Below are 27,811 nucleotides of genomic sequence, written 5' to 3'. Positions count from 1 at the left end.
GTGATAAAAGTATTATAATATTCAGGTAGAAGCATTATTAGATTTTTTTTTTGTTTTAACCATCAAAATAGGTAGTTCTAAGCATTTTTTGTGTGGTCTCAAGTATCTGCGGATTTAGCTATTCATGGGGGGCTTGCACCATCCCCCGCGAATACAGCGGGTTTACTGTATATAATCATCAAAAAAAAATTAAAATAAAACAAGCTTTCTTTCTTATTAGAGGAAAACAAATCTCACCATCAAAGCATGTCTAAATCCTGTTTCCTGATCAGATATGCAAGCTTGCAACATGAAGCTTAGGGTCTCTGTATCAACTACTAGACCCTGATCGAGCATTTCATCCACAATCAAAAATGCAGTCTTAATGTCACCACATCTCCAAAAGCTGTCGAAAAAGATTGTGAATTAGATCCAGTAGAATGAAGCGAAAATCTATTGTAACCTGAAAATGAGTCTGTAGAATATGACTAGACCTTAAGAATGATAAAAGGTAGAAAATTTCACAGTGGTTTCATGGCTTAATAATAATAAACTTGAAATTACTGAACATTATTATATCATGGTTTCACATAAGAAAAATAAACTTTTTTTAATCACTTACTTCATAGATTTATGATACCTATGAGTAATTATGAATACCTTAATTTCCAGTCTAGACAGAGACTAAGCTCTGCTTAATCATTTGAAAAACATCCAAGGTGGTGGTTAAGAACATACACAGAAATACATACAATATTAGCTAATTCACAGATATTAAAGGTTAATCAGCAAGCAATGTAACCCCCATACACTGTACCATTCACCTTTATCTTTTGCTTCTTGGTGTTCTTCCTTTATCATTTTATGCCATTCCATCTATAGCTGTCAAACTTTGGCCTTCCCTCTTACCCTTTTAATTCTTGTTCTACGACATAAATTACATGATCACTTAACATCCAACAACCAATCCTTGCTTCACTTCCACAGTGGAGAGGTGGCTAAATCCTTTCATACATTCCCACCTTGGCTTCCACATACACTTAGTTTTTTTCCAAACTTTTGTACATAACATGCTGCCATACTTCAACTATTTTGTACACTTTTTCAAACTCACTACTCATTAGTTTCTACCATTCCTGTATTTTATCTCTGTTAACTCTGTTCAGAATAGTACTTGTGCATGACATTATGTTTGTTTACAATGTGAAGGGGGACAAAGCAAAATATCAAGGATGTAGGTGCTTGGTCGTTTGGATATCCAAGAAATTAAGTTTTAATTTTTATCTTTACGTCTGCCTCCTATATCTCCTGCCACACCCAGTTCCCATGATCAACAAATGGTAGCAGAGTGTGAGTGTAGCAGGAAGAAGAAAAGATGATGTAAACATGGGTAGCACGGGCTTGGAATGGTTGGCGGGTCGCTGGTGTTGCCAGTGTTTGGCGCTGATAAAGGTTATGACCGCTGGAAACAAAAGCTGAAAGCATGGCAGCTTGTCACAATATTGAGAAAAAGAAACAAGCTGTGGTTACTGTCCTGTTGTTCCCTGAGGAAGGAAAACAAGGTGAGGAGCAAGATTTTCGAGGAAGTGAATATTAAAGTTGACAGATGAGATTGAATTAAAGTTTTGCTTCAACGCTTGGACAAGTGGTACAAGAAAGATGGATGTCAGCAGCACATGAGGCATGGACAAAGTTTGACAGCTATAAAAATGAAAAGAAACATACATTGGAGAAGTATATTTTGGAATTTGTGGAGAGAAATACAGTTTTGGAGAGGTACAAGGGAGTAGTACACCAAATCATATTATAGCATTTAAGCTATTAGACAGGGCAGGGATAGAGGTTAAAGACAAACAAAGTGTTAACAGCAATGTCCTTTAGTGAAACAGATATCTGTTTGAGTCCACACAGCAAGCCCTTAGTAACTTTTTTGGAAGTCAAGAAGTGTTGTCACTCAGTGCAGTGTCAAGCAGGAGAGTGAGACCTCTCTTGTGGTGACAAAATCTGAACCAGTATTTAGCATGGAGGTGGTAAACATCATTACACATGAAAAGGACATGGAAGGTCTAGAGGTAGAAGAAGAGGATACAAAGCAAACAGAAGTGAAATAAATAGGCAGAGAAACTCAGTTGACATATATGGTAATGTTCGAAAATGGCATGTGTGGATTCAGATTACCATCTGTCTCCAGCATGTCCAAAAAATGTGTATGCAAGTAGTAGGGGAAGAAGAGTTATAATCTATTATTGAAAATCCTAAAATAATGTCAGTGTTGATGACAGAATCTATCAATTATGCTATCCTGGACACAGCATGCAGTTCTACAATGTGTGGTTAAGTCTTTATCAGATGATGGAAAGAATGAGAATAGAAGAGGAGGAAAGTGAAACAACATAAGTTTGGTGATGATAATGTGTATAAATCAATGATGAAAATAAAATTTCCAGTGAACATTATAGGTGTGACAGAGCAAGTGTGACAGCAGATGTGGAGAACTGGTCTATTCCCCTTTCATTTAGCAAAAAATAAAAGAAGAGAGCACAAATGAAATTGAACTAGAAAATGATACTGTAGAAATTCATGGAAAAAATCTGAAATTGAGTTACACCTTTTCAGGACGCTATTGCCCTGCCACTAAGGGTACGAGAAAGAAGCCTGGAAGAAAACAGAAGAAAAATAATGATGAAACTTCTTAGAAGATGATGAAGGAAAATAGGAATAATAAGAAAGAAAAATTGCACCAACAATTCTGTCATCCCACATCTAAGAGACAGACTCAGCTGTTTAAAGGATGCTGGTGTTAAGGATAAAATGTGTTACATGTATGCTGAAGAAGTGTCAGATACCTGTGAGATATGCATGAAATATAAGAAAACACCATCAAGGCCAAATAAGTTTGGATATGTCCAAAGGAGCTCATAGTAGTGGCATTACACTTAGAGGCATATTAAAAAAGGGGATATAATTTCTGCATATGGTGGATATGGCAACAAGGTTCTCAAAATCCTGTATGACAAGTAAATAACCTGAGGGAATAATTGAGAAAGTTATGGAGACATGGTGGGAACTGGTTTGGGACCCTGGTGACAAAACAGGTGATTTTGAAATATAGTTCAAATATTGTCAAAGCAACCTGTTTGATATGTTGAAGCATCAAGAGGAAAATAATGAAATGGACAATAGCATGAAGAATGAGACAGAAGCAGTTATAAATCCAGTGGAAAATACAAAAAATGAGAAAGAAAACAAGGACCACACCAAAATAGATGACACTTCATCGAAAACAATTTATAAGTCAAGGTATTCTGAAGATTAGACAGAGTAAGATCCTGCTGAAAGAGCCCAATGAATGTGCAAACAGTAACTGTTCACAGTCATGCTGGAAAAAAAAAAAAGAGTTAAAATCTACCAGAAAATCTAGGTAGTTGGAGGAACATTGAACATAAAGATGGAATATAACAGCCATTGACTGAAGCAGAGATGCAAAAAGTAGGATACCCAGTTTTTCGAAAAGATGGAGTACAGGAACAAGTGGAATGGTAATGGCTTGTGAAAAAACAGAAAGTCAGGAAATTGATGAAGCAAAATAAGAACTAAAAACCTGGAAGAATTTTGCCATAAACAAGAAAATTCCTAAACTTGAATCACAAGGCACTTTGATGGGTGGTAACAGAAAAGGAAAACAGTGCTAAGAAAAAGAAAATTAGGGCACAGCTACCTGCAAGAGAGGACAAAGAGGAATCCAATCAGAGTTTCTCACTGTTAGCAAGGAGTGTTGAGGTCCTTTGTTGTTATATTGTCTTAAAAGGTGGCAGTGAATTCAATTGATATTAAGGCTGCATTCCTACAGAGTGAATGGTTTGAGCATGAAGTTTATCTTATTCCACCTGTTGAATTGTGATGATAATACACTGGAAATGGAAAAATGTGTATGTATATGGTCTTGATGATGCTGCAGTGAAGACTTTCCTGATGAAGATGGGATGTAATCAGGTGAAATGATATTCAGATACATTTGGCCTGGATATTGTACAGTATAAGCATGGTGTCACTCATCATCAAAATGAGTATTGTAAATCTCTGGAACCTATAAATGTAAATGCTGAGAAGATTAAATAAGAATATTAGTGTGAAAAAGATGAAAGGAGAATTTTAGGAGTCTAGTAAGACAACTAGGGTGGTTATGTACTAATTCAAGACCTGACTTGTCATATGATGTATTGGAACTTAGCTGTAAAATACATAACCTTAGAGAAAAATCTCTGATTGAGGCAAACAAATGACTATGAAAAGCCTGTACCTTTGAGAGCTGTATGTACTTGTCCCAGGAATTGGTGAGTTTTAGTTGGCTGTGTACATTGATGCTTCTTATGCCAATCTCCCGGCTGATGAGTTTAGTAGTGCCGGGGGCTTTGTAATTTTCATAGTGGGTGAAAATGGAAATAGTTGTCCTTTATACTGGGAGTCAAAGAAAATAAGAAGGGTTGTAAAAAGCCACTCTCGCAGCAGAAACACTAGCAGCTGCTGAGGCAGTGGTTATGTCCTACTATCTTGGAAATGTTGTCTCAAATGTTGTATGATGGAAAGATAAATCTGCCTGTGGAACTCTATGTGAATAAGCTTCATTCTTATCAGATTTCAAATGTGTACCTCCCGGTTTCAAATTTCCTTGAAGAAAAGAGAATGAGATTGGACATAGCTATTTCAAAGAATTGGTTCAAAATGGAGAGTTTAAGATATTTTGGTTAGAATCAAAAGCACAGTTGGCTGATGTATTGACAAAAATGGGGAGAAATTCTTTAAAAATAGCTAAAGTATTTGAGAGTGGATCCCTGAAAGTTAAATAGATTTTATAAAGAGATCCTTTATTTTTTATTTTGTCATGTAATGTTTACTACTTTGAAAAGTAAATTTCTTTTGGTTTCCTTTCAAAAGAGGGAATATGTTAACTCTGTTCAGAATACTTGTGCATGACGTGCTTCGCGGTCATCATTTGTTTATGTTTATCGTTGTGAAGGGGGCTGGAGCAGGTGTCAAGATGAAGGGGCTGGATTGTTAGGATCTCCATGAACTTAAAGTTTTATTTTTATGTCTACCTCTGATTTCTCCTGCCAACTGGTCTATACGATTAACAATATCAAATCAGTAAAGTAACATATGCAAAACATCAACCATTCCACATTCCAATTAACTTTTATTTTCATTAAATAAACGCCCCTTACTTTACTGAACATGCTTAATTCCTAGTCCCTCTGACAGGACACAAAAGTTTGCAGCATATGCCAAAAGGAAGATGACAGCCTAGTACCTATAAGATGGTACATTAAATCTGTATCACATTCTGCTATAAACAATATAAGTTATCAACCATAAAACAAAATAACACATTTCTAACTTTCTATAATTATCTTAAAAATAATAAAGAATAAAACCTTTAATCATGGCATGTGATATTGTCTGATTGAGAGTGTACTGCTTGTCCTGCAGCTGTTTTTCGAAGTTGTGAGCACGCAGTAAACCAAACCATCTGTAGTTGGCCAAGGAGAATTAGCACAAGCATTAAACAGCCCAGTGTAAGTAACAGGTTGAGGCTGTAAACCCCTCTTCTTCATCTGAAAGAGAAAATTAATAAAGACTGTTAAAATACTAATAAGGAAACATTCTTAAAGATAACAAAACGGAAGATGAGTATATATGTACTGTAAACGCACTTTGTGTATTATTCAGTCTTTCATAAGCTTGAGCCTACCTTGCATATTATAAACCACATATTAGACAAGAGAGTATCCAGTATATTACATTTCAGGAACAAATAATTTATATAATATCAGTGAAATCACTGTCATATTGTATACCTGATTAAAGAGTTTGAAAGCCATTTTTGTGTAACCTGCTCTTCCACAAGCATTAATCAGTACTTGATAGCAGTAAACATCTGGCTTAGCATTAACAGCAGGCATCTCTTCTTTCAATATCTTAAGAGCATCTGCAAGCTAAAAGAATATATGGGTAACTTATTAAACATTATCAAACTTTTTACAAAAGTATTTCATTCTATAATGGAGTACACTTTTACAAACAATGCCTTTAGCTAGTAAATGACATTATGACAACTGTTTGCAATAAAAGGAAGTACTACTGTATACTTAAAGAATAATAATACTATACATATATTTACTCAAATACCAATCTCAAGGACCTACTGTGTTAAAGAGTTATGTTACTGACCCTTTTTTCCTTACAAAGTTTCTTCATCTGGTTTCCATAGTAAACAGGACTATGTCTCCTTTCAAGCTGGGCTTCTTCATACTTCCTCTGCATTTCATCTCCTTCATCACCTGATTCATCTTCATAGAGGTCTTTTCGTGGGGTAAGTGTACCAAATGGTTCATCCGCCAAATCTTGGGTGAAAGACACTGTTTCTGTTTCTGTGCTCTGATGATGCAGGCCTAGTCCTTTCTTCCTATCATTAAAAGTCTTTTTCTTGGTTTGTGGCTTATGCAAGTAATAGTGAAACTCATCTTCATCATCATCTTCAACTATATTTTGAGACAATCTCTGTACCTTTTCATTTTCTGAGCTCTTGAAGCCATGCCACTTTTCAAGTGAATCTGTAAGTTTGAAATTTTCGTGGTGGTCTGAACCTGGAGTAAACACAGGTTCATTACCTTCAGGCGTTGAAGTTTTCACCCGAGCATTCCTTGAAGAATACTTTGGAAACCTTCCCCCTTGGTTAAACTCTGATGTTGAATCTGGTACTGCTTCTGCTTGTTTGAATTGTCCTTGGCCCTTACGGGTAAGAGGTTGGACTTCTAGTAAGAGATGCATCATTATTTTCTTTTTTTCATATAACTTTGACCTTGGGGATCAGATGACAAATAAAACCAAAGAAACGGTTCCTCACTCTCAGTTGAATCTGCATGCCTTGATGACAAGGAAATTTCTTTGTACAATGGGGTTTTGCTTACAGCACATGCAACTTGTTTCAGTGACTTACACCATCGAATATTTCCTCTGACAATATACATTCTAGAGTCCTTCAAAATCCTGTAATAGAATAACAATTATTATAAAAGCTAGCTGGGCATGATTATGATAATGAAGCAGTGCTAACTTATATTTTAATTTCTAATTACTTTAAAATAATAGGATGTTCTGTAAAGATGAAATTAATAATTTATAATGCCTCTAGTTTCAGTAAAATAAGTTGCTACTGTATATAAAAGAAAAATTACATACTTAGGTCAGCACCAATAAATAGTGTACCTGATATAAAAAGTACTACATATTTAGCTCCTAAAGCAAGATCATATAGGCTACTAACCAAAATGGTATTGTTATGATACAATAAAGTTTTATGCATACTTACCTGGCAGGATATATATATAAGCTATCCTCTTGACGCACTGGCAGAATTTTCAAAACTCGCGGCAACCGCTAGTACACTGGTAGTTCAGGTGATGGCCACCCCGCTCCCGTGGCGCTGGTACTTGGAACTATTCCCGTTTTCCTCAGATTTTCTCTGAACCCTGTCTCCTGAGGGGAGGAGGGTGGGAAGTTTAATTATATATTACCTGCCAGGTAAGTATGCATAAAACTTTATTGTATCATAACAATACCATTTTTATGCATGACACTTACCTGGCAGGTATATATATAGCTGATTGACACATTTGGAGGTGGGTCATAGACAGCAACATCGTCATAATTCAAAAATTTAACCAAATTTTTAGAACTATGTATTATGTTCCTTACCTGCTAAGGTAGCTGACTTCGTAGGTCCTGCCTCTTAGCCTGCTAAACCTTAGTAGCTCTCAACTAGGACGTGACCTGTTTGTTGAGAAGCTAACAATAAGGGCCTGACAACTGGACGTGACCAATTCGTTGACAGAGAACCCTAGCCCTCATTCACCACGGGCATTCATGCTAGGAAAGTTAGTCACCTGAACCACACACATATAATACACACTAATCACCAGACTGAGTTGGTTCTTTAACCTCCTCAGACAACCATAAAAACACTATAACCTAATTAAAATAAAACCTAGCATGTTATTAGGTTATGGGTGAAACTCCTTTGCCCAGTACTGTACCTGAGGATACATACGGGCCTAACGTTTGACAATTATCAAAAGTTGTCTTCACGTCTCTAAGGTAATGCGAGGCAAACACAGAGTTTGTCCTCCAATACGTTGAATCTATAATGTCCTTGAGGGCTAAATTTTTCCTGAATGCTAAGGACGTAGCTACTGCTCTCACCTCATGAGCTTTAACTTTAATTAAACCGAAGCATTCTTCTTGACAAAGCAAATGAGCATCTTTAATGACTTCTCTTACAAAGAAAGCCATTGCGTTTTTAGACATAGGTCTAGTAGGATCTTTAACAGAGCACCACAGAGAACATGAAGTTCCCCTAATGCTTCTTGTTCTTTCTACGTAAAACCGTAAGGCTCTTACTGGGCAAAGAACCCTTTCTTGTTCTTGACCTACCAGATCAGCCAGTCCTTCAATCTCAAATGATCTTGGCCATGGATGCGAAGGATTCTCATTCTTTGCTAAGAACTCCTGTTGAAAAGAACAAACTGCTTTGTTGTGCTTCCAACCTATTTGCTTGTCAATAGCTTGCAGCTCGCTAATCCTTTTAGCTGTAGCTAAGGCTACTAAGAAAATAGTTTTCTTAGTTAGTTCTCGCAACGGCGCACTGCCCATAGGTTCGAACTTATCCGTCTCCAAGAATTTGAGAACGACGTCCAAATTCCAAGAAGGGGTTCTGCACCGTCGATCCTTCTTTGTATCAAACGATCTGAGGAGATCTCTAAGATCTGCGTCATTGGACAGGTTTAAACCTCTGTGTCTAAACACTGCCGACAACATACACTTATAGCCTCTAATCGTCTGATTAGCCAAACCTAGTTCTTTCTTCAGGTATAGCAGGAAATCTGCAATCTGAGTCACAGAGGTACTGGATGAAGAAATCTTCCGATTCTTGCACCATCTACGGAAGTTGTCCCACTTCGACTGGTACACTTTGATAGTCGATGGTCTTCGTGCTCTTGCAACTGCCTTCGCTGCTTCTCTAGAAAACCCCCTCGCTCTGACAAGTCTTTCGATAGTCTGAACGCAGTCAGACCCAGAGCGAGGGTGTTCTTGTGGAACCTGTCGAAGTGGGGTTGTTTGAGAAGATCTACTCTCGTGGGTAGACTTCTCGGGGAATCTACTGTCCATTCCAGTACCTCTGTGAACCACGTTTGGGCCGGCCAGTATGGGGCTATCAGGGTCAGCCTTGTTCCTCGACTTTCCCTGAATTTCTTCATTACCTTTCCTAAAATCTTGAACGGGGGAAAAGCGTACGCATCTAGCCCCGTCCAATCTAGTAGGAAGGCATCGACTGCGACTGCAAGAGGGTCCGGGATTGGAGAACAATAGTTCGGTAACCTCTTCGTCGCCGCGGTAGCGAAAAGATCCACTACTGGAGTGCCCCAGAGCTTCCACAGTCTCTGGCATACTTGAAGATGCAACATCCACTCCGTGGAAAGCACTTGTCCGTCCCTGCTCAACAGATCCGCCCTGACGTTCTTCTCTCCCTGAATGAACCTGGTGAGCAGGGTGACGTTTTTTTTTGTTTCTTTCTGCGACCAAAGAAGAATCTCCTTCGCCAGGTTGCAAAGTGACAACGAGTGGGTTCCTCCTTGTTTCCGTATATACGCCAGAGCTGTGGTATTGTCCGCGTTGATCTGCACTACTTTGCCGCTGATCCACGGTCTGAACGCTTTCATAGCCAAGAAGATCGCCATCAGTTCCTTCCTGTTTATGTGCCATGCCTTTTCTTCTTCGCTCCAAAGGCCTGACTCCTCCCGAGGGCCCAGCGTCGCTCCCCAGCCTGCGTCTGACGCGTCGGAAAATAATATCCGGTCTGGGTTCCTCTGCTGGAGTGACGTACCCTCTGACAACCTCTCCGGAACTAGCCACCACTTTAGTTCCTCCTTTATCTTTGGGGGAATTGGAAACCGGAAGGAATCTGGTTGCGATCTTCTTGGCCAGACTTCGTTCAGAAAGAACTGTAAGGGCCTCATGTGAAGTCTCCCTAGTGAAATGAACCGCTCTAACGAAGAGAGTGTCCCCAGCAGGCTCATCCACTCTCTCGCTGAGCATTGGTCTTTCAATAGGAATTCTTGCACTTTTCCGTATACACATGGTCTGCCTTTCGGGTGACGGAAAAGCCCGAAAAGTCACTGAGGATATCCGAATCCCAAATAAACTATTTCCTGAGATGGGATCAGTCGTGACTTTTCCAGGTTCACCATCAGACCCAGTTGCTGGGTTAAATCCAATGTTACGTTCGTGTCCTCCAGACATTGCTGTTTTGATTGTGCTCTTATGAGCCAATCGTCGAGGTAGAGAGAGACTCTGACTCCTGCCAAATGAAGCCACTTCGCCACATTCGACATCATTCTTGTAAAAATTTGAGGCGCCGTGCACAGCCCGAAACACAGGGCTTTGAATTGATAAATCCTTCCCTGGATCACGAATCTCAGATATTTCCTGGACCTTGGATGAATTGGAATATGGAAGTACGCATCCTGAAGGTCCAGTGTTACCATCCAGTCGCCTGGTCGTACCGCTGCCAGTACTGAATCGTTCGTCTCCATCGTAAACTTGGTCTTTTCTACGAACAAGTTTAGCTGGCTTACGTCCAGTACCGGCCTCCAACCTCCTGATGATTTCGGTACTAGAAACAGACGGTTGTAAAAACCTGGGGATTCGTGATCCAGAACCGGTTCTATTGCCCCTTTTCCCATCATGGTGACGACCTGATGCCAAAGAGCCTCTCTCTTCTCTAAATCGATGTAATGAGCCCCTAGGGCTCTCGGAGCTGTAGCGAGAGGTGGTTTCTTGAGAAAGGGGATCTTGTACCCTTCCTTCGCTACCTTTACGGACCAAGGATCCGCTCCTTTGTTTTGCCAGACTTCCCAGAAGTCCAAAAGTCTGGCCCCTACACAAGTCTGGAGGACTTCTGACTCATTGTTTCGTTGAAGTTTTAGCACCTCTTTTGGCTGGAACTCTTTTCCCTCTAAATGCTGGTCGGGAGAAAGTCCTACCCCGAAAGGGCTGCTGTGCTGTCTTCGTATCTTTCGTAGTCTTCTTCATGACCTTAGAAGGTAAATACTTCCTCACAGATGACGTAAGAAGATCTTGAGTAGCCTTCTGAGTGAGGGAGAGAGATATGTCCTTAATGATCTCTTGAGGGAAGAGCTGTCCTGACAGAGGAGAGAACATCAACTCCGACTTTTGCGCGTTCGACACTCCTTAGCAGCGAACGAGCATAAGAGATGTCTTTTTCTTCAAGACGCCTGCTGTGAAAATTGAAGCCAATTCATTAGCTCCATCTCTCAAGGCTTTATCTATACAGGACATGATGCTTCTCGACAACTCGGATACTGACGACTCTTCCATCTCCGAAGTCCGAGCCAGGGCCCCAACGACCAGTCAAGAAAATTAAAACACCTCAAAAGTCCTAAAGATACCTTTGAGTAAATGGTCGAACTCCGAAGAAGTCCACCACACTTTGGCTGAATGCAAAGCATGTCTACGGGAGCTATCCACTATGTTGGAGAAGTCTCCCTGGGAGGAGGCAGGTACTCCCAGGCCAAGACTTTCCCCCGTAGCATACCAAACACCAGACTTCGAAGCCAACTTGGCCGGAGGAAATACAAAAGAAGTCTTCCCCGACTCTTTCTTCTCCTTCAACCACTCATTTACGCGTTGAAGGGCTTTCTTGGCCGAAATGGACAAAGTCATTTTCAAAAACGACGATTTCTTGGCTTTCTTCGTCTTCGAAAATTGCGACAAAGGCGATGGCGGGCCTGAAGGTTGAAAATCTCCTTCAAACAGAGAAAGAAGGCACTCTGTTAGCCTCTTGTAGTCCGAAGTAGGAGCTTCCGTCTTGTCCTCTTCCGTACTCTCCGCAAATTCTTCCTCCTGCGAAGAAATATCTTGAAAACCAAGATCCTGCTGATTCTCCAAATCAGAGTCCTTATGCAGATCCTGTTTAGAAAGCGAATGCGGCACTGACTCCCTATAAAACTCCTCTCTTCCTTGTCGAGACAATGTTTTGACTTGCTGCCGCCTGCGTCCTGCGTCCTCCTGAACGTATGCGTCCACCCTGCGTCCATCACTTCTCCTCTTGCGTCCTGCGTCCTGAACTTCGTCCTTCTTACAGGACGCACTGCGTCCTGGATCGCGTTGTACGTCCTGCGTCCTCTTGGAGGACTTAACCGGGAGAGACGAGTCCTTACGTCTAACCGAAGGTTGTTCGGGCTTCTCCCATGATTGCACAATTACTGCCAATCTCTGCTGCATATCCCGCAGCACCTCCTTCGTTCCCGCCTCCTTACGAGACTCCTGATGATGAGGAGATCGAGGACGCACCGGGCTCACACGAGGCGGCGAGCGAACTTCCAACCGACGTGAAATCCTCTTCCTTTTGATAGGGATCATCTCTTCATCCTCCGATGAAAAATCTCAGGGCTACTCCACCCTTCCTGGTCGAAAGCCCTTTCCTCCTGTGAAAGAGGACGGACAGTATGACCTCTTGAGAGGACGCGATACCTCCGCGAACCGCCTACTCCTTCCGAGGCCGAACTATCCGAAGAATAACGGCACTTCCCAGTATCGCCTTTTCTATGGCGTACTGCAGCAGCCTGGGACGTATCAACAGGACTGCCTGAAGGGACGACTGATCGCAAGTCAACCCCTCTCGCCTCCCTTCGACTGTCGACATGCCTTCTCCCTTGGGTCTGGGAGCTTGACAGAGGTCTAGGTCTAGGAGCACGAGAGAGACGATCAGGCGCCCCCTCCACAACACTGTCACCAAACACTTCCACTTTGTCCGTTAAACGTTTAATTTGGTCTCCCATGGACGCAAGGGCAGCGAACACTTTCACTATTTGTGGATCAGTAGTATCCTCAGATACAGCCACTGGAGCAGGAGAAACCTGGGGAAAAGGTGCTACATCTACATGTGAATGAGCTGGAGAAGACACATGCAAAGAATCATCCAAAGGTTTACTCGAAGATCCCGATCTTTCACTCCTAGATACAGATCTTCTAACCCGATCTTTTCAATCTCTCCACATACTTCATAAGAGCCTTCCACTCTTTCTCATTCAGACACTGACATTCATTGCACCTATTGTCCCACGTACATACAAACTCACGACACTTCTTACAAATAGTATGTGGATCTACCGATGATTTCGGCAGTCTCACCTTACACCCTTCTTTCACACAAACTCTAAACATACTTCCTGAATCAGACATACTAGACAAAATCCAAACCAATTGCGATTGCCACTCTAACTTCGTGAATACGATACCAATATCCAAAGTCAGATAACGAGCAGGAAATTCCAACAGAGAACCAACAACGATGTTGCCGGTTCGGCTGGCAGAGAAAATCTGAGGAAAACGGGAATAGTTCCAAGTACCAGCGCCACGGGAGCGGGGTGGCCATCACCTGAACTACCAGTGTACTAGCGGTTGCCGCGAGTTTTGAAATTCTGCCAGTGCGTCAAGAGGATAAGCTATATATATACCTGCCAGGTAAGTGTCATGCATAAAACTTGAATTTAATGAAAACGAAGATGCAAGAGAAACTATGTCTCTGAATCTGGAGTGATCAAGGTCTATCTTAACTAGGTTATGGCCCTGACTGAGTCAGTCTTGCTACTGACTGCACTGCTTGTTGCACATGCTGTCTCGTTTGTGGTTCTTCAGGCTGTTCCTGTTGCCTCTGCTGCTCGTATTGTTTGGCTTCCTTAGCAGCCTTAGCTGTGCACCTTGTCTACAGAGAAAAGGCATTTATCTGGACTGGGAATGGGACTAGAGAAAATTTGTGCCTTTAACCTGTGCACCTTATACCTTAAAAAGTATAGAATATGCTCTGTGCAATGCTAAGGGGAAGACAGGATCCCTTGTACAATGTCAGCTCATGATGAATTTGTTTTACTTTCATGATTATTGTGCACTAGGTCAGGTTAGGATGAGGAGGGGATACAAGGGATAAGGGTAAGAATGCCCCCAGGGCAAGTCAAGACCTAGGTAAGGTAAGGTAAGGTTAGGTTAGGGTATATGACTATACTTCATGACTTTGTTTCAAATTCTAGGTCAGGTTAAGTGGGGGTTACCTATGACATAGGTTTGGTTAGTATGTATCCCTGCAACTGTCCTTGCTACATTTTCATTGTTGTTGGTTGTCCCTGCCAAAACAGGCACTGTGCTGTCTCCAACATGAGCCTGCTGACATGAAAGTCAGCATAACTAAATTTGCTTTTGGTTCCCTCCCACCAGGTTTCCCTACATGGTTCATGATTTCCCACTGGGATATCCATAACAACACAAGAGCAAGTGGTGTTCATTAGCTATAGTCACTGGAAAAGCATATAGCACAAGATACACAGTCTGAGAAAAGTATACCTGTAGTTCAAGTACTATTTCACTCCCATGGGAACTACACTCACAGCTGTACTACTACCCAAAAACAAAGCTCTCTTGTACAAACTTGCCCCCTACACTTATTGCACATGGTATGTGTATCATAGCAGAGTTTGGTAAATCTAGTCTTGCAGCCCACGCGACAATAGCGAAGACTGGAAGCACTAGAATTCGACATGCTAACTAATAGCTAAGAAGAAAGAAGCTAAAGTTGCAAGTCAAACCAAAAAGCAACGGTTGAGAACTAAAGAGGGTATGTCACAAACTTCTGCAAACCAGTGAATCACAAACTCAAGAGCAAGAACAAAGTGTTATTGCTTGCTCAGCATAAATTAGATAATAATTTTTTAATTTAGGATGATGTGCGAGCATAATTGCAATTACTTGGCAAGTTAGTTATATACAAATTTTGCTTAATATAGGCTATTTGGCAAGAAATTAGAGTATCATAGTATTAACTAGTTTTTGTCAAACCTTTGAATATTATGAAACTTTCAAAGGTATGATCATTACTCATCTATAAGCTACTGACCAACAAAAGCAAAATTGATAAATGACTGGATAGGATAATCATACCTTGAGTTAACTATACCTTAACAAGACAATGGACTTGACAGCCTAAGCTATTTTAATATACATGCACTTAATATCACACACAATCTAAATTTAAGTGACATAAATGCATATCATCTAAGTGGTAGTAGCTGTAGTAGTAGTAGTCAAGATCTGTCTTTGAAATGGCTCTCTTGACTGTTCTATTTTTCCTTTGCTTGTGCTTGTTTAAGTATGTTGTCTCTGTAGTACCACATGTTTTTTTTTATAAATACCTTCCTATTTTCAATTTCTTCTTTCAAGAGATCTATAAATAGTAAGATGTTAGTTATAAATCCCCCTTCATCTTCTTGAAGAATCTGCATTTATTCATAGTGTTATTATAAGCTGGACAATACAGTGATAAATGCTCTAAGTTTTCAGTTAATTCGTCACTACCTCAATATTTTCTATCTTCCCATTATATTCTTTTCCTGTCATTTTGTTTTGGATATCTAATCTACCCCTACTGATCAGGATAGTTGTTTCAGAGTTATCATAAGTTTCTTCTCACAAGTTTTTCTTAAATATCATATTCATTTATTACCTAAACTACTTCTAGCATCTACCCTTTTATTAACTTATTTCAAACTAATACACTTTTCACTTAAACCTACTACGTACTTGCCTAAGTATGTTACTAAATTTATTGCCTTAACCTTAATTACACTTCTCTTACTGTTTAATTCTAAGTTATTTCCATTCTTAAAGAGCCTATCATTTTTATTTACAGTGGCCTGTTTTTTTTTTCTCAAAGCATTATAGATTACTACAAATTTTACTTAGTTTTAATTCTCCTTTATTGATATACCATCCTGCCTCTTTGGTTTTTCTGAATTCTGAGCTTAATATGCTATCTCTCTCTCTTTAGCTGTCACGTCTGACAATATTAATATTTTTTTTGCAAATTTCTTTCTCTGCATTCTTTAGTAAGCTAGCACTTTTTAAGATATTCTACTTTTCCATTCACTGTTAAATTTTGATAGTGGCCTGGATTTTGATCTTCCTAGCATTTTAAAATATTGTGCTCTCTTATTTCATTTGCATTAAATATCCCTGCAGGTTTCATTTAACGTTCTTCAGATTCTTTTCTTCGCCTCCCTTAGTTTCTGACAAACTTAACATTATTGAATTTTTTTTCTCCTTTCTTTATCCTGTGCCTCTCTTACTTTTTCTGGTATTGATTTACGGTATCATTCTACTTTAAACATTATTGCATTTTGGATTGGAAGAAAATTTACGTGTAACTTGGACATTCCTGACATTTGATAAAATAAGTATTTTTAATAAGGGGACAAGTGCCGTGCTCTGACCTGGAAAGGGGAGCTTCGCCACCTGCCCTTGACGCCCCCAAGTAACACCAACTATCCCTGTCTCCTAGCTTGCCTACTACCCCAGGGGGCCACAATGGGAAAGCAGAGAACACAAATGAGTGACATACAAGGACCTCGTTCATAATTCTCATTCAGATAAAAGTGAATTCATGGAAAGTTTTCAAACTACTAGGTATAGGGTAAACAACCAAGTGGACTAGCTGCAGCCACCTTAACCGTGTTCGGACCCACCTTCAGAAAAATTACTTCAACATGTCCTGACACCAGAGATGGGCACCAGTCATGAGTCATACTAGGTTGTGGGAGTAACACCTCAAGACATTTGACTCGTGACTGGTGCCCATCTCCAGTTTCAGGATGTGTTAAAGTAGTTTTTCTGAAGGTGAGTCCTTACACGGTTAAGGTGGCCGCAGCTAATCCACTCAGTTGTTTACCCTATTATCATCCATTATGGTAAAGACCCAGTACTCTTAGGTTAGGTTTAGTATAACCATTGATATTATCTAAGTCCAAAATGCAATAATGCTTTACCTAATGCTAAGCTAGGCTAGTAGCTAGGCCACTATTCATAAAATTCTATTTCCTTAGCCTAGTACCTATACCTAGTAGGCTATAGGTAATATCTTTTACTGCTTTGTTACACATTTCTCTAGTATGTTTTTTAACATCTCGTACGTCTCTAGTCTGTTTTTTGTTTAGCATCTTGTTTTCCTCCTCAAGTTGTTTGTACTCCTGTTCTTGTTTGTTCACATTGCGACATCCGCCACAGAACCATTTTGCGATACCCAATACTTCCTGTATGCCACCATACTGCTCATCTGTGAGATTTTCGCAACTTGCATGGAACCATTCATTACAACTGTTGCATTTGACAGCCTTTTGTTGCCTATTGACTTCCTTTCTACAGTGGGGGCACGTGGTTAAAGGAATTTGGTTAGGCCTCTCATCGCCATCAACACCAGTACTGTTAATGTTGCTTTGTGTACCTGACATTTTGCTATTTGCCTTAATAAGTGATAATCAATAATGCGATACTTGCGTTATTTGACGAACACCAGATGTGGACCACGATTTACTTAATACAAGCTCAACACAAAGGATAAATAGATAGCTAGATTGCCAGAAGGGTAAGCAGTAATAAGAAAACACTGTGTAGTAATAGTAGTAGTAGTAGGTAGGATATGTCTTTGAAAAGGCTCCCTTGCTTGTTTTATGACTCCTTTGTGTTTGTTGAGTTTCTTCTCTCCGAAATACCACATTTACATTTCTTTTAGAAATTCTTACCTATTCTCCATTTCCTCCCTCAGTAGATCTACCCTACCAGTAAGAGTATATTGGCTACTAATTCATCTTTATTTTCTTGATATAGCTGCTGCACAAAACTATATTTATTTCTAATAAACTCACTGTATGCTGGGCAGTAATAAAATAAGAAATGTTCTAAATTTTCATTTTTTCATCACAGCACAACAATTTTGTGTCTTCTCCTTTTATCCTATTTCTATCATTTAATCCTATTGTACCTAGTCTGGCCCTACTAATCAACATTGTTTTTTGTGTGTTGTCATACCAGCTTTCTTCTCTTATATTTTCTTTATATTCTCTGTAGATTCTTAATGTTGTCTTTTCATTCATTTCTTTCTGCCGTGTTTTTCTGTCCCAGTTGTTTATTACTTCTCTTAACTATTTGTCTCTAACTGCTTCAATTTTACTTAAGTTTATGTTTCGTTCTTTTATATATTCTTTTACTTGCATTGTCCAGGGGGTTTTCTTGTTTTCGTACTGACCCATGGTTTACCTCATATAGGAGCCCATTTCCACCACTCTACAGTGTATTTCAGGTAAAATAGTTTATTCATTATATCTCTTGAGTGGCAGGAAGAGGACCGTATTTCAGAGCTTAAGGCACAACTTCCTCTGTACCTTGGCGCTTTCAAAATTGTTTTATATTCTTGATTGTTTATCCTCTGAAATTCATTTATGGTTTTCCTGTCAAGTTTCATCACTTCCATGGCATACACGAAGGAAGGCATCGCTAATCCTTTCAATTTTCCTATTCTTACCCTGCTACAGCTCTTATTAATGCTTGCATTAGCCATATTGCCATCTGCTTTGCTTTAATTTGGGCCCTTTTTATCTGTTCTCTGAAGGAGTCTTTCATGTTTTTGATGTCAAGCTTAGTATTTAATCTGCTTAACTACTTTTATTCTTTCTAAGTGCTCCATACTTTCCACATCGTCGATACTATACCAGTACGTAGTTGTATATTAATAATAATACGTATTACTTTTGTCTTTGTTTATATTTCGGCCACATTTACTCGCCATTTCCATAAGGGTTTTTCTTGCTTTTATTTCTTCAAGGGTGTGTCCTAGTATGATTCCATCATCTGCATATAATAGTACCATTATCCTTATAACTTAATTTCTAAAACCTTTTGTACTTTCTAGTTTTTCTATTGTCAGGTACGTTATTAGTAGAAAGAATATGGTTGAGCCATGGCATCCCTGTCTTATTCCATTTCCATTATTAAAACGGCCCCTAAACGTTCAATATTATTGCGCAATGTGAGTTGCACAATATTTTGACGGTGGCCCGTAGAAGGTCAATATTATTGTACAATATTTTGGTTTGTGCAAAAGCTTGTACCGTATGGAGGCGATATTGAAGGTTGTGCAATATATTGCGCAATCGTGAGGACAGACGTACAACCACTTATGTGCAAATAGTCAGTCACTCCCAGAACTTCATGTTGACTGACTGAATTGTGTTGCGTGATGATTGCTGTGGCAACAAGTCGTAAGAAAGAAGAAAAAAAGGCTCGCACAAGGGTAGAAAATGGCCAAACAGTGGTTTATTGATAGGGAGAAGTTCACCACGAAAAATTACTCAATGAACTGAGAGTAATTGAACCAAATGATTTCCGCAACTTTGTACGAATGAACGGAGAATTATTTGATGAACTCCTTGCTTTGGTTGCTCCTGAAATCGAAAAAAGGAACACTATCATGCGCGATGCAATTCCTGTAAGCCAACGGTTGTCCATAACTCTACGATATCTCGCTACCGGGAATAGTTTTGAAGATCTAAAGTTTGTCACCTGTCAATACGTCACATTGTTATGGAAACGTGCACTGCTCTTATCAACTGCCTCAAGGAATACATTAAGGTAAGTTCTTTTTCCATTTAAAATCTTTTATTATACATTCAAAATATTACCACACATTGGATAGAACAAAACGTGACATTGTACATAAGGTATACCTACATGAATTTGGAAAGTAACTGCCTCATTTCAAATCCTTTAATTTATACATTCAAAATATTAGCATACATTGGCTAGAACAAAACTTGACATTGTACATAAGGTATACCTACATGAATTTTGGAAAGTAACTGCCTTACTGAAAAGTAATGTAATATCCACCTGTCTCTTGCGAGGAGGCACCTGCTGATTCATACTGACAGAATGAAGGGGAAGGGAGGGGTCTGAACACTATTATGGTGTGGACACATGTGAGACGTTAATTTCAACTGAATTACGGTGTAAGGTCCCCATTTGTCCCTCAAACAGTATCTCATTGATGGCCTTCTTTGCAAACAACTGCTGTTGTGGATCCATTTTTCGGAGCTCGACTGCCCAAGCTGCAGCAAGTATGTCGCTGTCCTCTTGTGGTTGTTGAAGGCGTTTGGAGGCCAATTTCACCAATTCCTCAATAGGATCTAGAGCTTTACGTTTCCTGTTCTTTTGACGAGATTCATCATCCGCCTGAGAAAAAGAATAAAACTAAATTAAGTTTAAGTATAAGGTTGGGCATTTAATAGATGGCCTTTAAAAGATGTCCCTAACCTAACCTAACCAGACTGAATATCACGACTTTTTCAAAGTTTCGATTCCTTCAGTAATAGATACGAAGAAAATAACTTCAGAAGCGAATAACTTAAAAACTATTTATTTCTCCCAAAAATTAATGTTATATACGGATTCTACGGAGAAAAATACATACAAAATCTATATTAAAATTATTTTTTCCGCTGGACGCCAAACGGAAAAGACCCGATAATATACCATGAATGATTTCCTGCACAAAAAAATCAACTTTTACATTCGTAGTTTATTAATCTATTAGTGATTGCATTGATTATGAGGAGAAACAGTGAAGAAATAAGGGATCTATATATACCGAACGGTACCTCTATTAACGGGCCTTGAGAGTGGTCCGTTATAAAGGTGTTTTACTGTACTATATATGCATTTTTACATCAAACTATTCCATGGATCATCGCCAAAATGTACTAGGGTCTTCTTGAATGCCAAATACATATTTTGTTAAAATGCCTGTCATCTGTCTATTATTTTCCCAGTAATCCTGCTAACAGAAAGACAAACTGACACACCAACCGAGGGTAAAACAATACCTTTAGTTTTCAACTCAAATGTATCCGTGCAGCATGACCATATTAGCAAGTTTTCAAAGAATTATCTTTGCTTTTCAAATTGTTAAGGATAAAAAAACAATTATTTTCATCATAAATTCCAATGACAACTGCCAATTTTCTGTCGCTCTTATGAAGTTATTTTTCTTTGTTGCAGGTACCACCTACAACCCAAGAATGGAAACAAATTGCTAAGATTTCTACGACCAGTGGAATTACCCCAATTGCCTGGGTTCAATCGACGGCAAGCATGTCGCAATCAAGAAACCTGACAATTCTGGATCACTTTACTTCAATTATAAACAATTTTTCAGCATTGTGATGATGGCAGTGTCAAACGCAAACTATGAGTTCATGATGGTTGATGTAGGAGTCAATGGAAGAGTATTGGACGGTGGTGTAATCAGTTACACGCAAATTTTGGGCAGGCGCTTGCTGGCAATACATTGGGAATTCCGGAACCAACACAACTGCCGAATAGTCAGAAATTATTGCCATTCGCTTTTCTGGGAGATGATGCCTTCGGACTAACTGAAAATGTTATAAAACCTTACCCCCAATCAGCATTAAATGCGAAGAGAAGAATTTTCAATTACCGATTGAGTCCTGCTCGTCATGTGATCGAAAATACTTTGGGATTTTGGTCAGCCGATTTGGTGTGTTACAGAAGCCAATAGCACTCTCTCCTGAAAAAGCTCTGATAGTTGCCTTGGCATGTTGTTATTTGCATAACTTTTTACGCAAGTGCCATTCACGAGCTTATGTCACAACGCAACTCGTGGACTGTGAGGATTTGCAGGCAGGTGACATCATGAAAGGATCATGGAGGGATGTTGTAAATGAGATAACACCACTTCCACCAAACACTACTCCCAGAAACGCAACAAATAGTGCTAAAGCAGTCAGAGAGACCTATTCTGATTTCTTCAACAATGAAGGCCAGGTTTCATGACAATGGAAAAATGTCGGCACAGTTAGCTCGACCAATAACTGAATCGAGAAGAGTAACCTCAATAATAATAATAAATGAAGAACAGTAAAATAAATAGTTAAATCATAAGGTATCTCAAAAACTAAGCATTTTCCGTCTTAAAATGGGTTATTTTACCTAAAGTGTCAAAATATAAAAAATCCCTAACCTAACCAAACCTGACGAAACCTAGCCTAACCTAGCCCTAATTTTAAGACGTTTTTTCATGAATATCATTTTTCATTAGTAAAATGCTTCGTTTTCGAGATATAAATGTGTGGCTCATCCAATCTTCAAAGGATTAAAAACCATCTTTCCGCAGCACAGGGACAATTTTTTTGGTTTCTACATAGCTATTACCTATTTTAGGGTGTGTAGAGAATGTAATTATATAGTAGGTACCTAGTACATTTCTTTATGAGGCCCTGTTCTGCATTTTTACCAATAATACTAAGTAAATATTATGTAAGAGTAAGATAAACTTGTACAGAAACTTAATAAAATAGGCCACTTACCGCGCTGGTTTCATTTGCATCGCAACGATCCTTGTTGTCATGAACATCCTGATAAAATATGTCCATCGTGCTGATTGAAGAGGTAGGTAGGTGTTTCCTGAGTTACAAGAAACTTCATTTCGTCAAAATACCAAAGCGTAGGTTTCCACATCCTCTGCACTGGCACCACTTTCTCTGCATCGCGAATCCTTTTTAATTCTTCCGGAAGTTTGTTGGCAAAGAATTCATTTTTTTTACTACTTCTTGTCTCTCGGCTTCCGGGTATTTTTCGCGGTACTTTTCTATCAGCACATCGTACTGCTCCCCCTTTTTGGCACGATTAGTATAATCTTTGCATTTTACATCCCACAGGGCGGGAAGACCACGATACACCTCAATAAATTCAACAATGAATTCTTTTCGGCTTTCTTGTCACCCATGATACATGTGGTTGAGGAGAGAGATACAATTAGAACAACCGCTGGAGAGAAACTGTCAGAATATTGTTGTTGTTGTATTAAGCCAACACTTCTTGTTGGCACGGGCCTTTCCCTTGTTCGGCCCGTAGGTGATCTGAAAAGATTCTTTAGGTACATGGTTAGTTTTTTTTGAAATTGGAAATATCTTTAGTTGTTAGAGATAGGAGTGGACACGGGGAAGGATGATGGTGTCAGTAAGAGAGGGCCATCATGTCATATTATAGAAGAAGTTTGAATGAGTGTAAGGCTTTCGAAAATCGGAGAAGCGGTGCAGGTGGGTTGTCCAACCCTTTACTCCCTTGGGTCCTGCGGGAGGATTTAGTTGTAGGTAAAGTTTTTAAAAGAATGATAGTGGATGATGTGGATAGAGCCTTACAATGAGGGGATGTGATGAGGGTGATTGATTTTATTAGTTTGATTACCTTAGTGGAGGTAGGTTGTAGAGCACCTGGGCATGCTCTTCTAAGTTTTCAATGATTGTCTTTGTAACTGTGGCAGCTGCATGCTCAGCATCTTGTGCAGGTATTGCATTTTGTGCTGCACCTCTTAGCTGTGCTGTTTTCTTCTGCATTCCCAGCAGGTAGTGAAGGAGTGGTTGCTGTGTTTCTTCTTGACAGTGTTCACATGGTCTGACACTGTTTTCCACAATTTCCCAGCAGGCTTTATATCCTAGCCTGAGTCTGTGGATGATCACAGCAAGTTTTCTTGGTGTGTGCCTGTCTATGGGAGGAGGCACTAGACCAGTCGATTTCTTATACCATCATGGCAGACGGTGAGTTTCTTTTCTACCCACTCACGATGGTCATTTATCAATTTTTCTTTGCAGAGTGGTTTCATTGCATTTTTGACTTGTTGCAGTGCAGGTTGTATATGTACTTGCACTCTGTCAATGTGTTTTGTACTTTTTGGCTAGCTCATCAGCCCTCTCATTGCCTGGAATTCCTATGTGACTGGGTATCCAGTTTAAGGTGACAGGTCTTCCTCTTTCGCTATGCTGGAGTAGCAGTGTTTTAATTCCAGCCAGCAGTGCCTTATTTTCTTTAATTTTCTGTTGTTGCAGGGCTTGCATTGAGGACTTTGAGTCTGTGTGGATGATTACAGGCCCTACTTCATTCTCCAGTGAGTACAGCAGTGCCTGTCTTATTGCTGTTAACTCTGTCTGCATAGTGGAGGCGTGGTTGGAGGTCCTCCAGCAGGCTGTGAAGTTTCTTGAATATACTGCAGCTCCCGTAGTTTGATTCTCAGGATCTACAGTGCCTCAGTGTAGTATGTTTGTGCCCCTATGGTCTCAGTGTTTCTGATTGCTTCATAGGCTGCCGCTCTTAGCTCTTCTCCTGTGCAGTCCTCTTTTGCTCTTGGCAGGCTTGTGTATTTGTATGTTAGTAGTCCTTCTTCCAGGGTGGTAGTTGTTGTGTGCCCTGTGTTGTGTCTGGACCTAGTTGCAGCAGTGTTTCTGCCATGCCTAGACTTTTGATGTTGTCACTTTGGTCCTTACCATAGGAACTCGAAGTTTGAATCTGTGGGTGTTTGGCAAGTTCCTCTCTTGCTCTTTTCTTAGAGATGGAGTCTTTCTGAGAGGAACATCTTGGCCATTGTGCTTACATTTCGCTGTGCAATCCTATCCTCTAGCTTTGGCAGGTTAGTTTCAAGCCTGAGGTTGCACAGTCTTGTCCATGTAGGTGCTCCTAGCATGAGTCTCATTGCATTGTTTTGAATGACCTCCAGTGATTCTTTCTGAGCCTCTGTCAGCCTTATCAGAGTGGGGGCAGCATAGTCCACCAATGTTTCTGGTGCAGGCTAGGTAGTACTTCCTTTGTATGTGTTCATTTGCTCCCTCCTTCAGGGATGACATGTATCTCATGGCAGCAAGTCTTGCATTTGCTCTTTCTCTCAAGTACTGATTTCTTCCTTGAAAGTTAGCTGCTGATCTATGACAACTCCTAGGTACATGTAGCTGTCTACCCATTCTATGGGCTCAGCTCCTATTGTTAGTGGTTGCAGTGGTCTGTGGGCTTTTATTGTCATGGCCTTTGTTTATTTATGTTTATTTTTAGGCTAGTTCATTTGATTTATTGTTGATGTCATTGAGTGCCCTTTTGCTTCTGGGTACTCTAACAGCTCCTCTTGCTACTACACACACATCATCGGCATAGATGAAGATTTCTACGCCTTCTGGAAGCTGCAGGGAGGCTATATTCTCCATTAGTTTATGAATTAATAAAAATGGACTCAGAATTCCTCCCTGAGGGGTGCCATTTTCCAAGTCGTGGAATGTAGACATCACTCCTTGGAATTTTACTCTGGCCTGCCTTCTCAGCACGTAGTTTTTTTGTCCAGCTAGTAAGTGTCCTTGGACTCCCTTCCTTACTACTGATTGTAGTATTGCTGCTGGACTGGCTAGTTCAAAAGCCTTTTCAAAATCTATGAAGACTACTGTGGCCTTCTTCTGATTTATATAGCTGAGAACATCTGTTATGCACTCTGTAGTTCGACTCCTCTCCTGATATGCATATAGCTGCTTGTGCAGTGGACCAATCTTGTACTTCATTCTATTTAGTACCATTTTTTCTCCAGTTTTCTCAATGCATGACACCAATGCGATTGGTCTTGGGTTCTCTGGATCTTTAGGTTTGGGGATTGGCTGCGTGTGTCTTGCTGCCGCCAGGTTTGTGGTCTTGTGTGCTCGATGTGTGTTTTGTTCAGGATTCTCAGAAAGGCTGTTTCTCCTGCAGGACCCATTTTGCTGATCATGGTTGTTATGTTACCTGTCTGCTCTGGTGCTGTGTCTCTGCCAACTTTAAAAACTGCTTTCAGTTCCTCTACTGTGTAAGGGATGTCAGTATCGTCTGGTCTGTGGCAGGCCGCATCGATCTCCTCCCATCGAATCGGTGCTAGTTGATCCTGAATTCTTCTTGTTTCAGGGAGAGGTTACCTGAGCTAGTCCTATTGGCGAAGGATGTTGCCAGTCTTTCCGCTTCTTCTAGTGGGTGAGGTGAGTTGCTACGGGTGTTCTCTTCTTTCCGGCTACTCTGTTCAGCCACTTCCATAGCTCCGAGAGAGATGTGTACTGTGATAGTTTTGTACACCATTCCATCCACTTTTCAATTCTTATCTCTTGCAGCTGCTGTTGAACATCATTTTTGACTGCTTGTAGTAGTTCCCTGTTTTCTGTTGTCCTTCTTTTCCTATAAATTTTTGTTTACCCTGTTCAGTAGGGTTTTCAGTCTTCTTACTTTCTGGGCAGTAGTATCCCAGGAGTCTTTGTAGGTGTGGTCTCTTCTTCCTACTCTCATGGGCATTGCCCATGTTTGCAGCATCGTGATAGCCTCAACTAGATCTTTTTCTAGCTGATCTATGTCTTCGGAGTGTGTATTGTGCTGCCCACTCTTCGAGGGCTATACGAAACACCCAACCCCAATCTGCTAGGTCTTGTTCCATGTCGGAGGGGTGGCGGTATTGGCGGTAGTTGCTGCATCTCCAGCTCTGTTACTGTGGCAAGTGGTCGCTCACTAATGTCGTGTGTACTTGCCACCTTGTTAGGTGTCTGATTGTTGTTGTGGCAAATGTCAAATCTAATCTGCCTCCTCTTATGTGTGTAGGTGCCCTGAGTTGAGTAGTGAGACTCCTTCAAAACTCATCTAGAGAGAAGGCTATGTGCTCTCCAGGTTGGTTTGTGGCGATGGGGATGATAGCAGAGGGTGATGCGCGTTGAAGAAGTCCCCACATATAATTGTTGGTGATTCTGCTGCATGTGCGAAGAGCTGTGTGAGCTGCAGTTCTCCTGGTTCTTCTCTATGTATTTTTCTATATATGTTGTATATATCTATCCTCTGGTTTAGCAGTGTGATTCTCACGGCTAGGGTTTCCACATTGTTGCCACAGGGGATTGGTTGTGTGTTCTTGCTGTTGGGATTGAATTCTTGACGAGAATTGCCAATCCTCTGTCTGTGCCTACGCATGGGGTTTGTGTAGACATTATATCCAGTTATTCTGAAATTTTGTCCCAGTTGTTAGCATGGTTTCTTGCAGTAGAATGATGTCCACATTTTCTGTTTTGCAGACTGCAATTAGTGTAGCTGCCTTTGTCCTTATTCCACCAGCGTTCCAATTGATGATTTTCAGCATGATTGGTACGTTGAGGAGAACTGTCTGGGGTCCTTGGTGCGAATGTTATTTTTTTTCACCAGTTTCCTCTGTCATGCCTTCAGTGGTTTGATGGTGATGATGAGGGTGAGTTGGATGAGTTGAGGGTGTGGTTTATTTGGTCAGAGGATTGTGGAAGGTGAGGGGTTGAGGGCGGATGTGGAAGGTAGAGGTAAGGGGGTTTGAGGAGTGGGTTTTGGTGCAGCTTGGGTCACTGCCTCCTGCATAGTGGTAGAGGGGGAGGGGACTTGGAAGCTCCTTTGATGAAGCTCTTAAGAAGTACATCTATGCACTCTTGGATAGTTTCTGCATTGATGACTCCCTTTATGATGCTTTGGAGAAGTCTGTCAATCTGTCCCTGAGATCGACTGTTTGATGTATATAGGGGGAGGGGGAAAAAAACACATCAGTACAGGCCAACCTCACACGGTAAGACGGGTCTATTCACTCGCATATTTAATTGCGGAAACATAATACAATTGCCAACTCTAAGCATACCATTTAAAAGACTGAAGTTTCGTCAACATATTGTGATATATGAAACCAGCCCCATACGAACTAAAATAAGCATGTGAGCTCTTCGTAAAATATGTTTTCAAGGCAGTTTTGAAATCCAATATGGCGGCTACGTTTTTCATGACGGTTCTCATCAGTGACGGACACCATCTTTCCCAGCCTTCCCAGCACTCATTTGAACAATGTTAGCGTATGTATGTAACGTTTATTGATCTTACTCAAGATTGCAGTTGTAATCAGCACAATAAAACAACATTTTGTTGCCTATATTAGTGAAAGTATGAAACTTGTTATTCCCGGGGTTATGGTTGGAACTGATTCATTCTTACCTTGTAATCGGCGGTTTTTTATCCTTACTGCCATCACAACTGAAAC

General features: G+C 40.3%; 1 protein-coding gene and 1 long non-coding RNA gene across 2 annotated transcripts in view; both read right to left on the bottom strand.

Moving 5' to 3' along the window:
• Positions 1-6,807, bottom strand: part of LOC135206781 (pentatricopeptide repeat-containing protein 1, mitochondrial-like) — a 75,336-nt gene extending 68,529 nt beyond the window's left edge. Inside the window, exons 1-2 of the mRNA XM_064238276.1 lie at positions 6,208-6,807; positions 5,835-5,972 (exon numbers count right to left, since the gene is read on the bottom strand). Of these exons, the coding sequence (XP_064094346.1) occupies positions 5,835-5,972; positions 6,208-6,807 (738 nt within the window). The remainder of the gene's footprint in view (positions 1-5,834; positions 5,973-6,207) is intronic.
• Positions 6,808-6,867: 60 nt separating this feature from the next.
• Positions 6,868-17,559, bottom strand: LOC135206675 (uncharacterized). Its single transcript, XR_010312810.1, has 3 exons — positions 17,437-17,559; positions 15,049-15,331; positions 6,868-7,026 (listed from the first exon to the last, which is right to left on the bottom strand). It is a non-coding gene; the product is annotated as an uncharacterized LOC135206675 (long non-coding RNA).
• Positions 17,560-27,811: the final 10,252 nt, after the last annotated feature.

This window comes from Macrobrachium nipponense, chromosome 31 (genome assembly GCF_015104395.2).
Source record: "Macrobrachium nipponense isolate FS-2020 chromosome 31, ASM1510439v2, whole genome shotgun sequence".
Lineage (NCBI taxonomy): Eukaryota > Metazoa > Arthropoda > Malacostraca > Decapoda > Palaemonidae > Macrobrachium > Macrobrachium nipponense.
This window is presented reverse-complemented; position numbering and strand designations above follow the sequence as displayed.